Source organism: Cornus florida, unplaced genomic scaffold (genome assembly GCF_030987335.1).
Source record: "Cornus florida cultivar Cherokee Brave unplaced genomic scaffold, ASM3098733v1 CherokeeBrave_3.0.0_Hap2_Chr11, whole genome shotgun sequence".
In the NCBI taxonomy this organism is placed as follows: domain Eukaryota; kingdom Viridiplantae; phylum Streptophyta; class Magnoliopsida; order Cornales; family Cornaceae; genus Cornus; species Cornus florida.
In genome coordinates this window covers 121365448-121391682 of record NW_026775581.1, presented here as the reverse complement: position 1 = coordinate 121391682, position 26235 = coordinate 121365448, and the positions used below count along the sequence as shown (strand labels likewise).

Sequence of the window (26235 nt, the reverse complement as noted above, 5' to 3'; positions counted from 1 at the left end):
TTCTAAATTAGTCCTTACCTCAAGATACTTACATGTGGCACTCCCAAACCACTAACTCGTTAACAACAACTCAGTTTGTTGCATTAGATTAAGTTAAGAGAGAGATTAAAAGAGTCAATTTTTAAAGTTTTTGCATTAATATTATTTAAGCTAGTATAAAGTTTAGTCTTGTCCAAAGAGATTACCCGCAAATCTTAAGGGATCAAGTTGGTTAAGAACGAGACAGAAGTTTAATGTGGACTGCAGAGCTTTAATGTTCCCATTTTAATCACCAAATTCGAAATTTTTTTTTTCTTCCCTGCTTCACTTGATAATGATCGATATAAAATTGTTATTGTATACATACATTGCTTTCTGGATTAAAATTGTTATTGCTTCAACACTACAGACTTGTATTAATGGACACCATGTTTTTGACTTGTTTCCAATAAACTTCTCATCAAACGTCTTTCACAATAATATTTAGGGGAAACTAGCTTAACAAGAAAATTGTTCCCATTGTGCCTCTGGGCTGTGTTTGTATAGTTCTATTGCGTTAGCATTGGGCTAACTACTACACTGTATCTTTCTCCATTTTAATATTAACTTTAACTTTCAAAAAAAAAAATAAAATAAAATAAAAAATTGTTTTCTAATGATTGCTATCATAAAATCTATATTTTTTTTTCAACAAAATTATTCAACATTTAGTGATTTTTCTGGTATATGTTGTGATAGGGTGGTGATGTTTGCATTTCTTTTTTTTTGAATACTGCATCACTTTTATTTATTTATTAGTTTGTCATATCAAATAATTTAATCGCCCATTTTGCCTCTTGAACCTTTAATCTTCAATTTTGATAGGTAGAGAACATAAACAGAGTCATAACCCTTGGTGAGAACAAATATTGATCAATTAATTCTAATTAAAGTCGCACACATATGAGTATTTATCAATTCAGATTGTATTAAAAGTAATGAAGAAGGGTTTATGTGACAATGTTCGGGGCTTTGTCCTACTAATTCACGAGACTCATGCAAAGCGCACTCCACACTAATTAGGTAAAATTTGAACTATGTCCGCTAGCATGGATCCTAATGAATTGTTTGCACCGAAAAGAAATCAATAATGAGACCTTATAGCACCGGGCTCAAGTATTTTTTCAACTAGGCCAATATTTAGGGTCATAAAATGAAGTGTTATATCATCTGTTACTGAACTTTGGTGGGAATTTAATTTAGGAGAATAATTAAAATTTATATAAATAAATATTTATTGTTTTAAAATTTATATCAAGGAAATTTTAATATATAATATATTCATCCTGTTAAAGTTCTACAAAATGTATTTGTCTTTTAAAGAAAAAGTAGGGGTTGAAACACAAATAAATAATAATGGTGATACATTCAAAATGTTTCTTGCCACATAGATTTCGTGAAGTGTAAGTTTTTATTTGTCGGGCTTAGAAAAGTTTCCCAATCCTAATGACAAAACTATTTTAGCTTGAGTGCTCATTTGAAAATTTGATAGTCGAACAAATTTAAAATAATCACAATATCACACCTCACCATCACGTGATGTGACCATTTCGAATCAGTCCAACTGCAGGACTCCAAATTATTTTTCTTTAACTTTTGTTTATCTAAAGAATTATAATATTTATTCATTTCAACAAGTATGGCCAAATGCCATGATGCATTATTGGGCCAAATTTTTCGGACTGAATACAATTATTCTTATAGGAATTTGTTTGGTTCAAGGAGGTACTCAAATAATTCTTTAACTTTGTCTACAATTGTTTCATATATATAACAAAGCAAATAAGGACAATACTAGCTGTTTATACAGAGAACTCCAAAATAGGTCACAGAAATGGGAAATCCTTGAAAAAGATTAATTATATCAAAATTTATATTCAGCATTGCGTGCTTAATCTGAAAAACATAATATCGAACATAATTTCAAGGTGCGTTTAGAAAAATCATCCATCTACATTTGTAATCTTACCGACAAAATCGATATCCCAATCCCATCACACACACCTTAATCAAACATTGTGATCGAATATTATTATAACAACAAACAAGTGGTCCTTCTTTTCCCACAACAAAAACTGACTACAGGTTCAAATTAACCTATTTATATCATTGTTCTTGGTAGGGAAGAAAGATTCATGATTTGTTTTATTTATATATGGTTTCATACATGAATGTTGATGGTAATTATTTTTAAAATTGTAATTTTTAATTGAATATGCCAACATTTTTTTTTCTTAATTAATTGAGACGACATTGAAACTAATGAGTTTCCCAATCACTTCTTAATTTACAATTACAACAATAACTATTAGGTATTCAAATGACGACAATAAATGGGTGAAAAACCAAGTGCATATATTACTTAGTTTGCATGATTAATTAAACTATCCTCGATTATACCAACAATGGGATAGTGATTTTTAGGAAGGATAGTGAGTTACAGAAAGGAATAGAGAATCACAAAAACGTGTGGCGTGTTGTGTGTGTGTGTGTTTCAAGAGGAGAGGGAGAATATATGTCTTTTTTTTTTTTTTTTTTTTTTATTTATCGAAAATGGGATTAGCATAGAAAGGCTGATAAGAAAAAGGGAGTGATAGAAAGGAGAAGTTGGGCGTTGAACACAAAAGAAGACAGTCTTTGGAAAGGGAGTTGAATAGTCTTTATCGTAGATGATTGCAGACTGCCTTTGTTTGTATGGTCAGTCACATGGATTCCCCCTGCCTGCACCCAACACTCTCTCTCTCTTACTGACTGACTCTCTCTATGTTTTCCTTTTTCTCTCTGTCTCTCTCTCTGTCTCTGAGCACTTTTTTTTTTCTTTTTCTTTTTTTTTTTCAATATAACTCTTGTAATTTCCTTTTCCATCATCTGCTAGATGTTATGTTAATTAGTACTCAATCAATGTTAGTTTCTATGGAAATATTAATTGGGTACATGGTTTTTCTTATATAAGTGTGTGTTACACACTCCTTCGAATACATGTATTCCTCTCTATCAACAATTGTTTACTAATTGGAGCAATACTAAAATAAGAGAGAGAATCACTCTCTCTCACACACACCACACAATGTTTACTATGTGATTGGTCCAAGTTGGTTTGGTGTAGAGTGTACACTACATGTTGTTTTATTAAGGAGTAAAAGCCTTTAAAAGGAGAGAAATAGATCCCTTCTTGGTCAAGAATTTAGAAGTACTTTAGAGATAAAGAGAGAGAATGGCCTTAGAAGCTGTGTTCTTCAAACAAGACCCGTTTAGTTATGACAGCAAAGATTTCTACAGTCCTTCGGGATGTGTAGGAGGTTACGGCTTTGGCTTTGGCTTTGGCTTTCAAGAAGATCAAAAGGTCAACTCCGAAACTATGACTATGATGGAGCAAGGTTTCAATGGATATTTGGACACTCCATCATCATTGATTGTGCAAAGCGTGAAGGTGCCTGGGGAGACCATCTCTTCTTCCCTAGAGGTTTTCACAGATGAAGGATACTTCGCCGGAGCTGGCTACACTAAGTCTGTAGCTCCGGTACCCAACTCATGCCGGCGAAAGAGACGGCGCACTAAAAACTGTAAGAACGAGAAAGACGTGGAGAACCAGAGGATGACTCACATTGCTGTTGAAAGAAATCGCCGCAAACAGATGAATGACTATCTCGCCGTCCTCCGATCTTTGATGCCGCCTTCTTACGCTCAAAGGGTACTCTCTCAATCTCTCTCTCAAAAATATAATTTAATATACATCAATCATATTAATGATATAGTATTACCCATTGATACTGACCCGAAAGATAAAGGTAAAAAGATTCAAAATCTTTATCCGAATCCCGCTCGAACAATAAAAAGTTGAGGTAAATTAATGCAGCTTGATTGGAGTAGTCCTAGTTATATGAAAGTAGGTAGGTCCGATATGATTAAATATTGTGTTAGTGTTGTATAGCTTTTCTTTGCAATAATTGAGGTTTTACTCTTTATTTTAAGTAGGGGGACCAAGCATCAATAGTAGGGGGTGCCATTAATTTTGTGAAGGAACTTGAACAACTCCTCCAATTCTTGGAAGCACACAAGCAACTCAGTCAACAACAGTCGTCCAACATGGGTTACTCTCCTTTCTTCACCAATTTCTTCCACTCACCCCAATACTCGACTCGTTCAACTCGGCAAAACAACTCAGTGGCGGACGCTACCCGCGAGCCGGTGGCCGAGATCGAAGTGAACATGGCGGATACCCATGCCGATATCAAAGTACTAACAAAAAGAAGACCGAGACAGCTCTTGAAGATGGTGACCGGACTTCACTCGCTCGGCCTTACCATCCTCCATCTTAATGTCACCACTGTTGATCATATGGTGCTCTATTCTTTCAGCGTCAAGGTTGGTTATTTTACATGTAAACTTTTACTTCATATTTATTTGACAAATATATGAAGAGGAAGTTGATTAATTTACAAATAAAATTAAATAATAATTGAGAACCCTTGTCTAGAATTAAATATAGATTAGAAACATTTGTGAAAAACACAATGAACATTAATGGTTTTTTTATTTCAAAATGACAGCAAACTACTCCTTAATTTAAGTCTATATTATTGAATTTATTGTTATAGATTCTGTTTTTCTTGGAAGTTATTACTGTTTGCATACCATTTTTAAATTTTTTTTTTTTTTTTTTTTAATATGGCATTTTTTTCTTCTTCTTTCTTTCTTTCTTTCGTTTTTTTTTTTTTTTGGGATTGGAGACAGGTGGAAGATGATTGTCAGCTGAGCACAGTGAATGAGATAGCAAATGTTGTGCATGAGATGGTGGATAAGATTCAAAAGGAGGCCATGTCATGTTGAGAAACCCTAAGTTCTCTTGTGATCGGCAAATTATTTTCCCATGTTATGTAATTGAATTATTAGTAGTTGAAATCATAGGTTTAAGGTTCCGACTTTATTGTATTATATATATATATATGTTTCTAGGAACATGATGTACCATGAAATGGTTGAAGTGGGAGCATCTTTTTGCCAATTCAGTGCATCTGCCAATGAAAAGCTGATTATCTATAATGAGGGTATCTTCAACATTTGAGTGAAACTAATCCTTCAAATGTAGGTACATGCCCTTAGATTCGTGTCTGGAATAATTTGAGCTAGATGTGACCCGAAGAGATTAGGGAATCTTATTTATATTTAGAGTGAGTCTAAAAAAATCTAGTGAACCCTAAACACAAGGCATGATCCAAAGCACTTTGGATTTGTTTGGGTCGGTAGTCTAAAATAGGATAATTACATAAATTTTTGTACCCCTACTTATCATTTTATGAAATCAAAGTTATGTGGTTTTGAAATAATGAATTTGAGCAAAATACTATACTGGCATGACACCGTTCAATTATTTGAAATGCCTAAAGAGTCCTTTTTATTGTTGTTGCAAAATAACCCTAATACCCCTCGGCCCAACCTTTACCATATTTATATATTTAGAGAGAGAGAGAGAGAGAGAGAGAGAGACTATGTTCAGTGATAAATAGAGAGACTGTGTTACATATCTTGAGAATTTGTGAGGAAGAGGGGTAAAAAAAAAAAAGTGGGTTATTTAGTAAAGTTGGTGGAGGGATGTTAGGGTCATTTTGCAACAATAGTAAAAAGGACTCTTTAGGCATTTCAAATAATTAAAAAGTGTTTCTCTATGTCCGTGTTCCATTATGGGATTGGATAAAAGTCTCAAGTAAAAATTGAAGTGTGGGAGCTTGAGCCACTACACCTTCTAATATAATCTAACATTATATTATTTTTTAATTTTTTAATTTTTTAATTTTCTAAAAACAAAAAGTACTATTAGAAACATTGAACGCTAGCTCTGACATTATCTTTTGAATTAACACCAAGACACCCATCTATGACTTTTAAATGAGAATGCAAGACAGGGAACAACAAAAATTGTCCATTAGTGGTCCACGAATTCCAAATTTTGGGCCTACAAGGGTGGGTAACCTGTAGATTAGGAGTGGGCCTTCTCAATAAAACAAAAAGAGTATGGCCCGGGTTTATTTATTTTTATTAGAATAACTAGAAAAGATTGGGATTTCCATATTTGGATAGTTTTAACTTCAAACCCTTAAAAAGAATCCACTTCCTCTCGTCCATCCCATCCCATGACTGATAAAGTGATAAGTGATAACATAGGCTAAGCATGCAGTTGAAATTTTTCTGAAAAATGAACAAAATATATAATTATTCTGTTAAATAAAAGTGTTTATTTTTCTCCATTTACAGGAAAAAAAAAACACTATGATGCTTCTCCTTGTCATTTTAGCATATATGGTCTTATCATTGGTTGGGAGGTCGACCAAAATTTACATGAGATAAAGTAATTAAAAATGATTTAAAACACTTAAATTTTAAAAAATGGATAATAGAAGAGAAAGGTAAAAAAATAGAATTTATGAGACAGACTCCATCTATAACTTATAAAAGCAAGAACTATGTTGATGTTTAGGCACGAACTCAACATAAGACCAGTGGGGGCAGATGCCCCCACTAGATTTTTAATATTTTCATTTTATACATCATTTTTTTAAAAAAATTTATGAAGATGCCCCCACTAAAATTACAATTCGCCCCACTGAATTTTGTTTTTTTATTTTGCATTTTATATCTCAATTTTTTAATAATTTATGAAGATGCCCCCACTAAAATTGTATTAATTTTTTAATTGCCCCCACTGATTATTATTAATTTTTTTTTACATTTTATTCTTTAACTTTTTTTACATTTTATAATTTTTCTTTTTTTAAAATTACAAAAATAAACTCACAATATAAATTTATCTTTAAAGACCTTACCCCACACAAAATTTCTCGAGTCGGTCACTAATGATGGTGGTGTGACCATTAGCCCCAGGGTGCTACCCAGTTTAACATCTTTCGCTGTGGGGTCACCTCCATGGCTGTGTTGTCTCATTCTTACTCATCCCAGCTTTATGGTCTCCTATTGTTGGGCCCATTTACTATTTGGGCTTTGTACTACCTATTCCAGACCAAAAAAAGTTGTGAATTTGTGTTGAAAAGAAAAAATAATAAAGTTAAGGGGTTTACTTGGTGTATAAATTTTAAAAATAGCTTTAAAAAATTTAGAAAATAAAAAATTATTTTTAGAGAAATATAAAAGACACTATTGGAAAAGAAACATTTTTATAATTAAGTTTTTTAAAATAGTTCTCAGAAAATAAACGAAGCATAGTTTTTATACAATTTTTTATTTTTAAAGTTACAAATCAAGCAGCCCTAAGTTGCTTTTTGCTTATTTTCTCCTCATTCAAAATTAAGGATCTGCTTGGTTTGAAATTCTGAAAACAGAAAATTGTAGTTCAGTTTTTCTTTTTTTTCCTAAAAATTTAGTTATAAAAAGATATGTTTTCAGATAATTTTTTAAAATTACCCTTTTCTAAATTTATAAAAAAAATTACATTTTTGTTTGTATATTTTTTTTAAAAAATTAAATTTATTCTCTCTGAAATTTTTTTATTACATTGTGCCACCTGAACATAATTTATGTTTCAGTCTCTTTAAGAGTCAATAAAACATTGTCACTATATTTGATCGGAATGGACTAGTGGATGAATTTTTTGGAAGAAACAGTAAGAAAAATGTTCAAATAAGAGATTAAATGGTTTGCAATCCAAGACAAATATTCTTCGCAAAAGTTTCAATAATTATAAACTTGCAACACTTATTAACCAACAAAGTGGTAACTATTTGGTAAAGTTGCGGTAAAATTTCAACAATGTTACATATATACATATATACACACGTGTGTGTGTGTGTATATATATATATATATATATGATTATAGGGACTTAAGATGAAACATGTCTTTCAGTGACAGCTATTTCGTAGCAATGATGGTTCTATATTTGCGGGGAAGAGACACCCTTGTGCGGACTCGTTGCAGGTTCTTTAAAGTAATATCAGAAGACTTTCGTCAATAAAAACATCAATTACACGCCCAACAATGATAGACCAAAATAACAAATTCCTCATTCCAATTCTCTGTTTCATGATATTTTAGCAACTAAATTTTTAGTAGCATATTTGTGTTTTAATACTCAAGACATTTTTGCAATAAGCTTGTGAAACTATAAATTTTGATTTCGACCTGATTAGAATATTTCGCTCTGTCCCATAATAGTTAGGTATTATGGGATAAGGAAGTATGTTATATATAATTTTATCCTTTGAAGATAGTGCATTTATCAATATATATATATGTGTATATATATATATATAATTAAGACCTGATTAATACACTGAATTAATGACTTCAGTTTTGCTAAAATTAAGACTCATTTTGATTAACCTTTTAAAAAAATAAAAATAAATAAGACTTGTAAATTTGTTAAGGTTGTGGAGACTGCATCACAATTTTTTATTTATTTTTTTCTTTTGGAGATTAATTATGTTTTATACCTGTGGACGCCCTTTGTATGTAAGTTTTCTTTTTCTTTCGTGTTAAGGTTGCTAATGTTGAAAAGCTAGCACTCGAATTTGTTAGGGTGTTGTAAGAGCTCTATGTTGTAAACACCCATCATCGATAGTGAGATTTGTTAGGATTTCGTGAGAGCTTTCTATTGTTAACTCCCATTATTGATAGTGAAATTTTTTATGGGTTCCGTAAACATAGGCAAAAATTTTGCCCAGTAATTTTGTGTTTATTGTGTGATTGTTTTTCCATTCCTAACACAATTTAGTGAGGACATCACAAGAGAGGTCACCTGAATAGATGTCTACAATTATTTGCACAAACCTGTACAAGCATGTATGCCAAAAGACCTTTTGGAGAGAGATGTTTCATCTAGCTGGACTATATACATATATAGATCAGGATTTTTGAAAAAATCATAGACAGTATCATTGACCTTTCTAAAAGTTCATATCATGACAAACACACACACACACACACATATATATATACATACATACATGTTCAATATTCACAAAGCTTGAGGAGATTTGATTCTCACAAGAAGTTTGAAACAGCAAAAAAGCTATGGGAGCTCAAAAGAAAGCTGTAAAGCCACCCAAAAGTACTTTTGTACAAGAACGGTTCCCAGAAGTTCTTACTTTCTAAGTTGCTATTAATACATGTACGTAGCATGTGATTATGACAAGAGTTGACTGAAAAACACTTGCATGTTCTTTTTCTACTGACAAATTCTGCTCAACGATTCACTGATAACATGAGATTTACAATATATTCAGCAATCTGTGTGAAATTTAAATTTCAGCAAATCAACAACTCATTATAATAAGATTCAATCCACAAATGAATTCATTGCAGTCTATGTACAGAACTTGAATTCCGTGCTGTTCTCATTTCATTGTTGAAAAGTCAAAAAAAAATTGGAATCTTACAACAGCCACCTCAACCCCAAACGACTAAGATTTGAAGTTCAAATTTCTGTTATAGTTCTTCCTGGTAATCAGTTATGGATGAGATATTTACATTTGATTCTCTCGATAGTAATGATACAGGACAGTTATCTAGAAAGTAATGATACAGGACAGTTATTTAAAGAGTAATGATATAACATTCGAAAATCGGATGTATCTGACTCAAACTCCATTTATGTGAGTGAAAGATATACATCATCATGATGTTTTTATAATTAATAACATTATTGTAATGTCATTCTCTATTAACATAAAACAATCGAATTGTCCGCCTTTTAGATCATTTATCATCTCAAATGTTGCACAATAATTTACTACAAAAATTGTGTAATCTTATATATATATTTTACTACTATGTTGTACTGTTATGAAATTATTAGACCAAAAAAGGTTATAAATTGATGATACTAGTGCCCATATGTGTTTAGGATTTTAAGTAACTATGTACCATTTTGAGTATACCAACAATTTGAATCACAACAAGAGAACATCACTATAAGTTTCACTATTTGAAACAAAAATCTCTCAATTAGATTTTGATTTGCGCCATAAAGGTTCAAGTGTTAAAAAAAAAAAATTACACTCAAGAATTACCTTTAACCGGATCCTTTGCAATTTTCTACTTGTATATGGAAAGAGTTAATCTTAAAGAAATTTCATATGCAATCTAGCACTGACATTGTTAGTCGATAACCATTCAAAAAAATTCTTCGGCAGTAACATTATAATCAAGATCAGGCAAAGGCCAATACCAACCCAATCCCTAATGTAAAACAAGCCCAACCCACAGGCCGAAACAAGCTAAATAAAAGCGGTTAACTTTGGCTAAGCCTGGTAAAAAAAAAAGAAAACACTTCGGCTAAGCCCAGAAACAGAATTACAACAGATTATCCAATAAAATATCTGTTTATAGCCTTTTGATCCATATTTTAGTATGAAGATGCGAACAAAGTATTCTAGCACAGTTTGACGAATCACGAAAAGCTGTAGGCATATTCAACTATTTAAATCATCACGAAAAGCTGTAGGTGTATCCAACTATTTAAATCACAACAACTGGATAAGTTATATAACTCAGTATGATTTTCCTTAGGAAACAATGTTTAAATTGAAAGTAATGGTTAATTTTATTGGAAAATGAGTGAGGGAGTATTTGACGAATTAAAACAGGAAATCGGTTGAATTTTTTCTTACCTGATCATCTCTTTGAAAATTGGTTCAATTTGTTCCTATCTCTAGCTATATACTAAACGCAATCAAAAGTAGTATTAAATCAGAAAAGGTGGTTCAATTTGTTCTTATCTAGGTATTCTCAAAAATTTAGTGTTCACTACTTGTGTTTATTGTCCTCCTAAAAAACAGGAGGAAATGAAGAATCATGAAACACAAGTAGTGAACACTATTCGCATTTTTTTTTTTTTTGTACAAATCAATTATTGTTACATCTCATTAATTGGTAGTAAAAAATAATTTTCTATAATGAAATGCCATTAAGTACATTTATAATGATGTCATCAAATAAATATGGTGGTAACAGAGGTGGAAGATCAAAACAAGGGAAAGTTAAAATATGATGATTTAAGTTTGATTTTTATTGTATCGTTAAAAACATGAAAAAAAATATATATATATATACACACACAGACTATGGCGGGAGTTTAGTTTGACTATTTAGTTTTGATTTTTATTTTATTCTTTGACACGTTTCAAACTAACAAAAAGATTTATGTCAATCAAATAGAATCGAAAGGGATCTGGATCCCTCCTATGCAGAGGCATCCTGTGCATTGAAACAAGGTCATGCACATGATATGCACAAAATCCCTTCTTGTGTGAAGGGAATCCTGAATGTTGATTCCACTGAAACGAGGTCGTGCACATGATGTGCACAAAATGCCCTCTTTTATTGGGCGGTCTTGAATCTTGATTCAAGGCTAGATATGTAGGACTTTAAAGGATTATTATGTAACAGTGTTAAGAAACAACTTTTTTGAGAACAGATTTTAGTTTTTTCGTCTAATGAAATTCATTTATATCTTTTTGCATTGAAGTATCGGATATTAAAGGGGACTGATATAATAATATTTAGGATATGTCAAACCTTGAGTTTGGATTGATGATAAAGAGTGATAGTAAAATATGATAAAGATGGAGTTCTGTTTGATTGTTAACATTTGATTTTGTTATATAAAAGAACTAGTAGTGCACTTACCAGTGAACATGATTTTAGAAAATAAACTAGCTATCTTGGTTTTCATTGACAAATACTTTCTTAAATTTAAAGACTACTTCAACCCCTTAATTTTGCTAGATTATTGAGTTATTCGTACATTTATAGACCACTTCAACCCACTTAGTTTTGCTAGATTATTCTAGAGTTATAATTTTCTAGATATTTTATTCACATATTTTTTACATGTAATTTGTCCGAAAAACAATTTAAACTATTATCTAGATTTTTATAGTCCTCATATGCATATTTTTCATATAAGACATTCGTTTTTAAATGCCATCAAATAGCTACGCACGCAAACATAATATAATATTTGGTCATACAAGAACGTTGAAATCGCAACAACCAACATTGTCGCCATGAAGACTGGTGAGAATGCTAGCAAACGCCTTTGTCACCAACAATACAATACTACCACAATGAAGGGCATGGAAAAAAGAAAAATAAAGAAGCCTGCAAAACTTCAAACCTATACCACCCTGAGCTCTCGGGCAAGAAAACCAATGTTAATAAGAAAAAGATCTATTTGAGTGATGTTTCTAACTCGGTCAAGGATAGTATGTTATCTGTATTGAGCTACTCTGAAGGTTCTATTCCAGTGGACTACCTGGGTTCCTTAACTGTATAAGTTGTATAGTTTAGACATCTGTGTGAGAGAAGAATGTGTCATCACCCATGTGTACTGTGTATATAATTTTTTCGGTACAATTTGCTATTTTACCATAAACACTTTTAAATGTTTTTTTTTTTTTTTTTTTTTCAATGGAAAAGCCAAGATATTTGTTTCAACGTCACGCTCTCTTCATCTCTATCCATCTATATCTCTCTTTTTCGTTCAAACTGACAGTTGTATCACCTTGATGTGAGCAACACTCTTTTAAGGATTCCTATGTACAAATTCTGAGTACACCAACTATTTCAATCACAACTTTTATTATAATTTTCCATTAGGAAGCAACTTTTAAAAATTAAGAAAATATATTTCAAACTTATCACAAACAATGTACTCCGTCTCTCATTTTAATATTTTACTTAAGATTGTGCTATGTTTCAGCAATCCAGATTTGTTTAATGCTAGCAAAACCAACTTGAAAGATTTGCAAATCATATGTTTCACCACCACAAGATTGGTGAGGAAAATATATATATATATATATATGTGTGTGTGTGTGTGACAAGAACTAAAGTAACTAAAACTTTCTGTATGAGTAATTATATCATTTGATATTAACTGTGACAGTATCAAATATATTGCTGTAATATTCTTACAGCAATACTAACTTATCATCTAGCTAAATATGAAGTGGGATCATTATCAAAGCTCCATTAGTAGACTATTTTTAGAAAGGCTACACATTTATTTATTCAGAAAACTCAAATGCTAGTGCTTAGATATCAAAGTAGTAAATTAAAGAATTACATAAACTCAACATAAATCAGTACCTTATTAGTCTCATAAAGTTTGAAAAGCCTCACATATAACTTTAGTTAGTTCTATATCGGAGTATATCTAACTATTTGAATCACAATCAGATAATATTACAATAATTATAAGTAAGAAGCAACATTTAAAAATAAAGAATTTTTTTTTTTTTCAAATTTCATTTAAATACTTTATTATAGTTAGTTAGAATTGAGTATTGTGTCTTAAACCATATTTGTTTAAAGCTAGCAAAATCAATTTGGGAGGATGTGTATCGGTGATACTAAAATGGAGAACCGATTACAAACCATATATTTCACTACTACCAGATTGGTGAAAAAAAAAAAGGGGCAATTAGAACTAAAACTTTCTATATGAGTAAATATATCATTTGATGCAAGCTTTGACAGTATCAAATATATTCTTACAAATTGAGTAATAATACTAACTTATTATCTATATATGAAGTTAGGATCATCATCAAAGCTCCATTAGTAGAATATTTCTAGAAAGACTACACCTTTATTTATTTTAGAACGTAACTATGCGACCCAACTCGATCATATTTAGAAAACTCAAATGTATTTGCTTCAACTTCCACTATCTAAAAAACTACCTCCAAAATTGGTCTATCAACCGCATGAAATTTGGATCCATGAGTGCACATCATGAGCACGTCATGTGCCTGAAACGAGGTCGTGCACATGATGTGCACGTAACCTCTCCTCTTGTGTAGAGGGATCCTAATTCCCTTTCATGATTCCACCCATATGGGTAGGATTTTTGTAACGACCCTAGCTGATGTCAAAATTTAAAAAAAATTCGGCATAACCTCTCCTAAAAATGGGCCTTCAACAACCTGTCCCAAAATACAAAACACATAATATCATCCAGCATCCCATTCATCCGTTCATTATACCTCAACATAGTTCCTCTCACAGTGGAACATCCACACACCAATTAATCTAACTTAGTTACATTTCCACAACTACGAATATATATAGAACGGTCAAAATACAAAATAGCAAACAACCTTCTAACAACTTTCAAGCTTGAGGTGGATTGTCGTCCATCAGTTCATTTCCAAAACCTGAAAAAAATAATATAAATAGTAGGGTGAGCATAAAGCTCAGCAGGTGATACTTAAGACACACATCTTGTGTCCTTGTGAATCCAAACAAAGCATAGGCCAATGGGAAATGGGGATCATACAATGTTGGAAAATAATACAGCATAACGATTCAATCTCAAGTATATCCAATGCAATGGTATGAGATGCAATGCATGCTAGTGTCGCTCCCCATTTTAATAATCCAAAACATCGTTTCCAAACTGTTAATAATGCCCGCCCTTTCGTAGCCCCACCGCGACACGAGAGGAGGATTGGCTAGTGTCCCTGACCCTTGGTAACCCCGCGGCGTCATTATGGGGCCCAGCTAGCTCAACCACGCTAGGGCGACTCCCTAGTCCCCTCCAGGCTATATTAACCTCCGGCCCGTTGGTAACCCCGCAGCGACCGGGTTTCACATAAAACCATTTCATCAAAAACACTTCCCTGAAATTCCCCATATTTATTTCAAGAACAATTTCTCCCATTTCATGCAAACCCAATGGTATGTGCATGTATATATGTTCCATACATTCAATGTCACGGCATTTAAAATTCTACACCATAAAATTAAACATTCAACATGTTCAACATCTCCCAAGTAATTATTAACACATTAAGATATAACAAAATACATTTAAGCATGCTTTACATATAAAACAACTCACATTCAAATACATGAATTTCTCTATACAACATTTAAAATAATCATTGATACAATTAACTTCTAATTAAGCATGCTTGGCACAACAAATGATTATAACTCACAATGGAACAAGAAAGTAGTGGATTAAGGTGTCCCTACCTCAAAAGTGAGCCAAAACCCTTAAAATGGGTCTCTAAATTTGAGCTCCCTAAGAGGACCAAAAGCTGGAATTTCTAGTACTAGCACGTAGAGCTCGTCGTGCTCGTCATTTTGCCTCAAACGGCACCTTAATCCGATAAGAGACGAGGGAGAAATCAAGAGTGAAAGCTTACAAAAGAAAAAGAAAAAAAGAAATACAAAGAGGCAGAGAGCTGCGAGACAGAAGAAACAACAGAGAACAAAAAAAAAAGGAAAAAAAAAAAAAAAAAAACGTGGTCTTATAACCACTTAAACTTCGTGGGTCCCATACATTTTTTTTTTCCTTTCTTTTCTCTTTTTCTTTTGCCTTTTTAAGTTACAGACGTTACATTCTCCCCAACTTTAAAAGATTTCGTCCCCGAAATCAAGACATACCTGGAAAAGAAAACAACTCTGGATACTTGGAGCGAACCTCCTGTTCGAGCTCCCAAGTAGCCTCCTCGACTCCGTGGTGTCTCCAAAGGACTTTCACCATTGGTATCGTCTTGTTCCTCAAGACCTTCTATTGTGTGTCAAGAATCTGAATTGGTTTTTCCTCGTAGGAAACATCATCATCAATGTCTACATCAACCCAACTCAAAATATGAGATGGATCTGGCTCGTACTTCCGTAACATTGATACATGGAAAACATTGTGGACCCTATCCAACTGTGGTGGCAAAGCAAGTCTGTAGGCAACCTCTCCTACACGGTCCAAAATCTCAAATGGTCCAATGAATCGTGGCGACAACTTGCCACTTTTCCCGAATCTCATCAATCCCTTCCGTGGAGAAACCCGAAGAAAAACGTGGTCTCCCACCTCAAAGGATAACGACCGTCTCCGCTTATCCGCATAACTCTTCTGTCGGTTCTAAGCTGTAAGTAACCTCTGTCTTATCAACTTAATCTTCTCAGTAGTCTCGAGTACAATGTCAGGTCCTAAGGCGGCTGTCTCGCCTACCTCAGTCCAACAAATAGGAGACCTAAAAGGTCTACCATACAACGCCTCAAATGGAGCCATTTGAATGCTCGCCTGATAACTGTTGTTGTAGGCAAATTCAATAAGTGGAAGGTGATCCTCCCAACTACCACCCAAGTCAAGCACACATGCCCGAAGCATATCCTCTAAAATTTGGATAGTACGCTTCGACTGACCGTCAGTCTGTGGATAAAATGCCGTACTCAGATGCAACGCTGAGCCAAACGCTGCTTGAAGTCCTTCCTAGAACTTCGAAGTGAACTTGGCATCCCTATCTGAAACAATGGTTATTGGAACTCCATGCAACCTTACAATATCTTTCACATAAAGAACACCAAGCTTCTCTGCATCATCTGTTGCCTTAATAGGCAAAAAGTGAGCCGTCTTGGTCAATCTGTCAATGATGACCCATACGGACTCATTGCCCCTTCGTGACCTTGGAAGACCTGTCACAAAATCTATAGTAATATCCTCCCATTTCCATTGCGCTACAGGTAATGGTTGCAACAAACCGGCTGGTCTCTGATGTTCGGCTTTCACTTGCTGACAGGTAAGGCATCTAGTCACAAACTGTGCAACATCTTTTCTCATCCCGTTCCACTAATACTGACGTCTCAAATTGTGATACATCTTGGTACTACCTGGATGAACTGCAAAGCGGGAAGTGTGAAACTCCCGTAAGACGTCCTCATGATAAACCGTAGGAACCACTAACAAATCCCTGAACCGTAGACCCCCATCTGCATACAAGGCCCAATCTTTCACTGTCTCACCACTGGAGATCAAAGCGTGAATGGCATCTAAATCCGGGTCATGTCTCTGTGACTCAATCACTCGTATAATAAGAGTAGGCTGAGCCACAAAACTAAACAATAATGCTGGCTCGCTGTCAACATCATCATCAAAACAATACAATCCCATCTCTGCCAAATCCTTAAGCATCTTCCACTTCCGAATAGCTAGACAGGCCAAAGTTCCACGAGATTTTCGGCTTAAGGCATCTGCTACCACATTTGCCTTGCCCGGATGATACTGCAAGTCAAAATTATAATCTTCTAAGATTTCAACCCATCTTCTCTGTTTATTGTTCAAGTCCTTTTGGGAGAAAAGGAATTTGAGACTTTTATGATCCGAGTACACCTCGAATCTTTCACCATACAAATAGTATCTCCAACACTTCAAAGCAAACACAACTGCCGCCAACTCCAGATCATGAGTAGGGTAGTTGTACTCGTGAGTCTTCAACTACCAAGACCCATAAGCCACTACCTTACCATCCTGCATCAACACACACCTTAAACCATCACGTGAAGCATCACAATAGATTACATGACCCAAGCCACGCTCAGGTATCACCAACACTGGAGCCGTAGTCAATCTTGTCTTCAATTCCTGGAAAGATGACTCACAGGCTTCATTCCATGCAAATTTAATCCCTTTGCGTGTTAAACGGGTCATAGACGCTGCTAAACGGGAGAAATCTTTCACAAATCTCCGGTAGTAACCCGCTAGATCAAGAAAACTACGGATCTCAAACACATTCTTGGGTTGCTCCCAATTCAAAACAGCTTCAATCTTTGATGGATCAACTGACACTCCGCCTTCTGAAACAACATGTCCCAAAAACTTCACCTCTTATAGCCAAAATTCACATTTCTCATATTTGGCATACAACCGGTGCTCCCGCAAAATTTGTAAAACAATACTTAAATGGATCTCGTGCTCCTCTAGAGATCGTGAATACACAAGAATGTCATCCACGAAAACTACCACAAACTGGTCCAAGTAATTGTGAAAGACGCGGTTCATTAAGTCCATGAATGCCGCTGGAGCATTAGTCAAGCCAAAAGGCATAACAAGGAACTCATAGTGTCTATACCGTATACGGAATGCTGTCTTCGGGATATCCTCATCCCTAACCCGTAACTGATAATAGCCAGATCTCAAGTCAATCTTGGAGAATAAACTGGCTCCCCTCAACTGATCAAATAAATCATATATCCTTGGCAAAGGATACTTGTTCTTGATGGTGGCGCGATTCAACTTCCAATAATCGATGCACAACCTCAAAGAACCATCTTTCTTCTTAGCAAACAAAACCGGTGCGCCCCATGGTGACATACTCGGTCGGATGAAACCTTTCATCCTCAAATCATCAAGCTGTCTTTTTAATTCCTCCAATTCAACTGGTGCCATACGATACGGTGCTATAAAAATCGGCGCGGTACCTGGCATTAACTCAATAGAGAACTCCACTTCTCGGTTTGGAGGCAACTCTGTCAAATCCTCTGGAAACATATCCAAAAAATCACGAACAATTGCAGGATAATATTCTTCCACAACATCATCCTCTTCGGCTATAAGGCTAGCTAAAAAGTAATCACCACGACTCTGTCCACGAATTCCATAAAACGATGAAATGTGGGAATCACTCCGATCTCCCACGAAAAAGAAACAGTCTCCCTCGGGAGTACAAACTGTAACCCTTCCTCTGTAACAGTCGATCGTGGCATGAAAGGAAGCTAACCAATCCATCCAGAGAATGACATCAAAGCTAGTCATCTCTAGGAGGATAAAGTCAAACACAAAAGTCCGCCCGGTTATCACAATGGAACAGTCCCTCACGACTCGGCTCAAAGACACAGAAACTCCAACTGGCGTATCAACACACAACGCCCGATCCATAAAACTCACCTCTAACCCCGATGCAAGTGCAAATGATGATGAAATGAAAGAATGAGATGCACCAGAATCAAACAAAACACGGGCCCAAGAACCAAACACTGGAAATATACGTCGGAGAACTGAAGATCCAGGAGATGCATCAGTTGGTGCAAGGGCAAAGTGTAAAGTTTTTGACTTATCTATATATATAATTAGTATAATGACTTTTCAACTATGGGGCCCACCTGAGATATAAGGGTCATTACAGACCCATTTAAGTCCAATTTGCTTTCTCTCTCAAGCAGCTTATATCTCTCTCTCTCGCTGCTTCTGTTTTTTTTCTTTTCTTTTTTTCTTTTTCAACTTCAATCCTTGATTTCTCTCTCAATTCTTGGCGGATTTAGGTGCCGTTTGAGGCAAAACGACGAGCACGACGAGCTCTACGTGTTAGTACCAAAAATTCCAGCTTTTGGTCTTCTTTGGGAGCTCGAATTTAAGGACCCATTTTAAGGGTTTTGTGCAATCTTGAGGTAGGGGCCCTTAACTCATGATGTTCTTGCTCTTTTGTGAATTATACCTCCTAGATTGTTAAAAAGCATGCTTATTTTTGAATTAATTGTATTAAAGATGATGTAAGTCTTATATGTGAGGTTATGATTAAATGTGTTACTTGAGTTGTATGAGAACATGTTTATTTGACTAATTTCCTTGTCTGATAAATTGATTTACCATGCTTATATTGTTGTAAAACTTGCTAGAATGATATGGGATGGCATGTGTAATTTTCCTAAAGTACTTGTAATGTATGCACAATTGTATAATGTGAAAGCCTTCACTTCCATGGCATTAAGAACATGATGTACATGCATACCATGAGACATGATTGGGAAGATTGTTTTTGAAATGAAAATAGGGAGTTTTGGGGAAAAGTATTTTGATGAAAGTGTTTTTGGAAAACCCGGTCGCCGCGGGGGTACCAAAGGGCCGGAGTGTTAATATAGCCTAGAGGGGACTAGGGAGTCGCCCTAGCGTGGTTGAGCTAGCTGGGCCCCATAATGACACCGCGGGGTTACCAAGGGTCAGGGACACTGGCCAATCCTCCTTTCGCGTCGCTGCGGGGTCACCAAAGGGCGAGTTATATTAACAGTTTGAAAGTGATGGATTTTAAATGTGAAAACGGGGAGCGACATCGGCATGCGTTCGCATTTCATGGCATTGCATTGTTTGTACTTGAGTTTGATTGGAATGTTGTATTATCCCGATATTGTTTGATCCCCATTCCCATTGACCTATTCTATGTTTGGATTCACGGGGACACAAGATGCGTGTCTTAAGTGTCACATACTGAGCATATAGCTCACCCTGCATACTTATTTTTTTTTTCAAGTCATGGCAAAGAAACTGCGGATGACAATCCTCCGCAAACTTGAAAGTTGTTAGAAGGTTGTTTGCTATTTTGTATTTTGACCATTCTATGTATATTCATAGTTGTGGAAATGTAACTAAGTTAGTATTCATGGCCTTGTAATTTAAGAACGAACTTATCTTTTGTTTAATGTAAATGAAACTAATGGAATCATGGTATATATTTCCATGTAATTGTATCATGTAACGTTGTAAGACATGGACTTTAGATCTTAACCATGTATTTTGGGACTGTAATTATGATAATTTGGATTAATTGGTGTGTGCATGTTCTACCATGAGAGGAACTATGTTGAGGTGTGATGAATGGGATGCTGGAGTATATTTTTTTTGTTTTGTGTATTGGGATAGGTTGTTGAAGGCCCATTTTTAGGGGAGGTTATGCCGAATTTTTTTAAATTTTGGCATCAGCTAGGGTCGTTACAAATTTGGTATCAGAGCGATGGTTCGAATACCATTAGGACGACGGGTAGAGGCTTACCTAGGGTTGTCGGGGAAGTCATTTGTATTGTTATTTGCTTGTTTGGAAAAGTGTTTTGCTATGTGAAAAAGCATACTTAACTACTTACTTGTTTACGTGCTTATATGCATATATTAATGTGTTCATTGCATAGTATTACATGCTAAATGTTTGTACAGTATGTTTTTGCGTTGGGTTGTTCACTGTTGGACCTTAGTGTTATTGTTATTGAATTGTTTTCTTTGTTTTATAGAACGATGTCACGGCGTGAGGAAATCAGGGAAGTTAGCCCTAGACTGACTAGGGGTGATGTTGGTGAAAGCTCCAGCTCCAATCCGGAGGAGCTAAATGATGAGGACACACTTCTTAAGAACTTGATTCCCCCGAGAGCTATCCCCACAAGGAGGGATAATGTTGAAGCACCCGTAGAAGTGGGTGAAGGTTCTGTGGCACTGGAGTTTAATCGTTTGTTACAAAATGTCGTGAGGGCAACGATTGCTGCTCAGTCGCAGTCGGCACTACAACCTACAGTTCAAGTTGAGGAGATGCCAGCTCAGAAGCGTCTCAAGATTATTAAGGGGTTTTCTCAGATGATGCCGGTTATGTTTGAGGGCGGTGCGGATTCAATGATAGCAGATGACTACATGGAGCAAGTTGAAACTCAATTGACTTCTATGGATGTGACAGAAGATCATTTGAAGATCATCCTAGCTACTTATAAGTTTGCTAAGGATGCTAAATTATGGTGGAAGTCAGTTACGAGCCGATACAAGGTAGACGAGATGAGTTGGGACAAGTTTAAGGAATTGTTTTATGAAAAGTACTTTCCGCTTTCCAAAAGATGGGAGTTACAAGACCAGTTTCATAACCTTATCCAAGGGAGCATGTCAGTGGCAGAATATGAAAACAAGTTCACTTCACTTTCTCGCTTTGCTCCAGAAATGGTGAGAGATGAAGTTAACAAGACTCGGAAGTTTGTTTCTGGTCTTAATGATCGGATAAGGCCGTTGATCACAGCACAGTTCATTAAGGTTTACTCTGAAGCAGTGGAAAGGGCTTTGATGCTGGAAGCTGATAATAAAGAGAAGGCTGCAAGAAGAGAGCAGTTGAAGTAAAAGAGGGGTGCAGGGCCATCTTCAGAAGGATCTTCTTGGAAAAGGAACAGTGGCGGTCCATCTCAGTTTCAGGGACAGCAGTCTGTACGATCTGCTCCTACCACTCCGTTGCCAGCTGGGTCTGATAAGAGTTCAGTTGTTTGCTTTCAATGTCAGCAGCCTGGGTATTACAAGTCCAGTTGTCCTATGAGATTGACTTCAGTTTCTTCAGCTCCGAAGGCTTGCTATGGGTGTGGCCAGCAGGGCCATTTGATTCGGGACTGTCTGAGTCAGGGAGCAGGCACCACTAGTGGCAGAGGGTCACGGCAGGGGCCGTTACAGTCGGCTACGGTTCAATCAGGTTTCAAACCACCGCCACCACCTCAGCCTGCCTTGTCTTCTCAGGGTTCACGACCAGCTAGGAGGGATACTCCTACTGTGTCGGCACAACAGTCTGGTGTTCAGATTAGTAGTTCACAGGCACAGGCACCGCAGGGGCGTGTCTTTGCCCTTGCACTAACTGATGCATCTCCTAGATCTTCAGTTCTCCGAGGTATATTTCCAGTGTTTGGTTCTTGGGCCCGTGTTTTGTTTGATTCTGGTGCATCTCATTCTTTCATTTCATCATCATTTGCACTTGCATCGAGGTTAGAGGTCAGTTTTATGGATCGGGCGTTGTGTGTTAATACGCCAGTTGGAGTTTCAGTGTCTTTGAGCCGGGTCGTGAGGGACTGTTCCATTGTGATAGCCGAGCAGACTTTTGTGTTTGACCTTATCCTCCTGGAGATGACTAGCTTTGATGTCATTCTCGGGATGGATTGGTTAGCTTTCTTTCATGCCACGATCGACTGTTACAGAGGAAGGGTTACAGTTTGTACTCCCGAGGGAGACTGTTTCTTTTTCGTGGGAGATCGGAGTGATTCCCACATTTCATCGTTTTATGGAATTCGTGGACGGAGTCGTGGTGATTACTTTTTGGCTACCCTTATAGCTGAAGAGGATGATATTGTGGAATAATATTATCCTGCAGTTGTTCGTGATTTTCTGGATGTGTTTCCGGAGGATTTGACAGAGTTGCCTCCACACCGAGAAGTGAAGTTCTCTATTGGGTTAATGCCAAGTACCGCGCCGATTTCTATAGCACCGTATCGTATGGCACCAGTTGAATTGGAGGAATTAAAAAGACAGCTTAATGATTTGAGGATGAAAGGTTTCATCCGACCGAGTGTGTCACCATGGGGCGCACCGGTCTTGTTTGCTAAGAAGAAAGATGGTTCTTTGAGGTTGTGCATCGATTATCGGAAGTTGAATCGCGCCACCATCAAGAACAAGTATCCTTTGCCAAGGATAGATGATTTATTTGATCAGTTGAGGGGAGCCAGTTGTTTCTCCAAGATTGACTTGAGGTCTGGCTATTACCATTTGCGGGTTTGGGATGAGGATATCCCGAAGATAGCATTCCGTACATGGTATGGACACTATGAGTTCCTTGTTATGCCTTTTGGCTTGACTAATGCTCCAGCGGCATTCATGGACTTAATGAACCGCGTCTTTCACGATTACTTGGACCAGTTTGTGGTAGTTTTCGTGGATGACATTCTTGTGTATTCACGATCTCGGGAGGAACACGAGATCCATTTAAGTATTGTTTTACAGATTTTGCGGGAGCACTGGTTGTATGCCAAATATGAGAAATGTTAGTTTTGGCTACAAGAGGTGAAGTTTTTGGGACATGTTATTTCAGAAGGCGGAGTGTCAGTTGATCCATCAAAGATTGAAGCTGTTTTGAATTAGGAGCAACCCAAGAATGTGTTTGAGATCCGTAGTTTTCTTGGTCTAACGGGTTACTACCGGAGGTTTGTCAAAGATTTCTCCCGTTTGGCAGCGTCTATGACCCGTTTAACCTGAAAAGGGATTAAGTTCGCATGGAATGAAGCCTGTGAGTCATCTTTCCAGGAATTGAAGACAAGATTGACTACGGCTCCAGTGTTGGTGATACCTGAGCGTGACTTGGGTTATGTGATCTATTGTGATACTTCACGTGATAGTTTAGGGTGTGTTGATGCAGGATGGTAGAGTAATGACTTATGGGTCTCGACAGTTGAAGACTCACGAGTACAATTACCCTACTCATGATTTGGAGTTGGCGGCAGTTGTGTTTGCTTTGAAGTGTTGGAGACACTACTTGTATGGTGAAAGATTCGAGGTGTACTCGGATCATAAAAGTCTCAAGTACCTTTTCTCCCAAAAGGACTTGAACAATAGACAGAGAAGATGGGTTGAATTCTTGGAAGATTATAATTTGGACTTGCAGTATCATCCGGCCAAGACAAATGTAGTAGCAGGTGCCTTAAGCCGAAAATCTCATGGAACTTTGGCCTGTCTGGTTATTCGGAAGTGGAAGATGCTTAAGGATTTGGCAGAGATGGGATTGTATTGTTTTGATGACGATGTTGACAGCGGGCCGGCATTCTTGTTTAGTCTTATGGCTCAGCCTACTCTTGTTGTACGAGTGATTGAGTCACAGAAACAGGACCCGGATTTAGATGCCATTCACGCTTTGATCTCCAGTGGTGAGACAATGAAAGATTGGGCTTTGTATACAGATGGGGGTCTACGGTTCAGGGGTTTGTTGGTGATTCCTACTGTTTGTCGTGAGGACGTCTTACGGGAGTTTCACACTTCCCGCTTTGCAGTTCATCCAGGTAGTACCAAGATGTATCACAATTTGAGACATCAATATTGGTGGAACGGGATGAAAAAAGATGTTGCACAGTTTGTGGCTAAATGCCTTACCTGTCAGCAGGTGAAGACCGAGCATCAGAGACCAGCCAGTTTGTTGCAACCATTACATGTAGCGCAATGGAAATGGGAGCATATTACTATAGATTTTGTGACAGGTCTTTCTAAGGTCACGAAGGGGCAATGAGTCCGTATGGGTCATCATTGACAGATTGACCAAGACAGCTCATTTTTTGCCTATTAAGGCAACAGATGATGCAGAGAAGCTTGGTGTTTTTTATGTGAAGGAGATTGTAAGGTTGCATGGAGTTCCAGTAACCATTGTTTCAGATAGGGATGCTAAGTTCACTTCGAAGTTTTGGGAAGGACTTCAAGCAGCGTTCGGCTCAGCGTTGCACCTGAGTACGGCATTCCATCCACAGATTGACGGTTAGTCGGAGCGTACTATCCAGATTTTGGAGGATATACTTCGGGCATGTGTGCTTGACTTGGGTGGTAGTTGGGAGGATCACCTTCCACTTATTGAATTTGCCTACAACAACAGTTATCAGGCGAGCATTCAGATGGCTCTATTTGTGGCGTTGTATGGTAGACCTTGTAGGTCTCCTGTTTGTTGGACTGAGGTAGGTGAGACAGCCGCCTTAGGACCTGACATTGTACTCGAGACTACTGAGAAGATTAAGTTAATAAGACAGAGGTTACTTACAGCTCAGAGCCGACAGAAGTGTTATGCGGATAAGCAAAGACGATCGTTATCCTTTGAGATGGGAGACCACTTTTTTCTTCGGGTTTCTCCACGGAAGGGATTGATGAGATTCGGGAAAAGTGGCAAGTTGTCTCCACGATTCATTGGACCATTTGAGATTTTGGACCGTGTAGGAGAGGTTGCTTACAGACTTGCTTTGCCACCACAGTTGGATAGGGTCCACAATGTTTTCCATGTATCGATGTTATGAAAGTACGAGCCAGATCCATCTCACATTTTGAGTTGGGTTGATGTAGACATTGATGAGGATGTTTCCTACGAGGAAGGACCAGTTCAGATTCTTGACACACAACAAAAGGTGTTGAGGAACAAGACGATACCAATGGTGAAAGTCCTTTGGAGACACCACGGAGTCGAGGAGGCTACTTGGGAGCTCGAACAGGAGGTTTGCTCCAAGTATCCAGAGTTTTTTCTTCTCCAGGTATGTCTTGATTTCGGGGGCGAAATCTTTTAAAGTTGGGGGAGAATGTAAAGTTTTTAACATATCTATATATATAATTAGTATAATGACATTTCAACTGTGGGGCCCCCCTGAGATATAAGGGTCATTACAGACCCATTTAATTCCAATTTGCTTTCTCTCTCGGGCACCTTATATCTCTCTCTCTCGCTGCTTCTGTTTTTTTTTTTCTTTTCTTTTTTCTTTTTCAACTTCAATCCTTGATTTCTCTCTCAATTCTTGGCGGATTTAGGTGCCGTTTGAGGCAAAACGACGAGCACGACGAGCTCTACGTGCTAGTACCAGAAATTCCAGCTTTTGGTCCTCTTTGGAAGCTCAAATTTAAGGACCCATTTTAAGGATTTTGTGCAATCTTGAGGTAGGGGCCTTTAACTCATGATGTTCTTGCTCTTTTGTGAATTATACCTCCTAAATTATTGAAAAGCATGCTTATTTTTAAATTAATTGTATTAAAGATGATGTAAGTGTTATATATGAGGTTATGATTAAATGTGTTACTTGAGTTGTATGAGAACATGTTTATTTGACTAATTTTCTTATTTGATAAATTGATTTACCGTGCTTATATTGTTGTAAAACTTGCTAGAATGATATGGGATGGCATGTGTAATT

General features: G+C 36.6%; 1 protein-coding gene across 1 annotated transcript; it reads left to right on the top strand.

Moving 5' to 3' along the window:
- Nucleotides 1-2431: 2431 nt before the first annotated feature.
- LOC132284536 (transcription factor bHLH94-like) lies at nt 2432-5267 on the top strand. Its single transcript, XM_059786644.1, has 3 exons — nt 2432-3709; nt 3994-4383; nt 4753-5267. Exons 1-3 carry the CDS (start codon nt 3233-3235, stop codon nt 4846-4848), a joined length of 963 nt encoding a protein of 320 aa, XP_059642627.1. The 5' UTR covers nt 2432-3232; the 3' UTR covers nt 4849-5267.
- The last annotated feature ends 20968 nt before the right edge of the window (nt 5268-26235 follow it).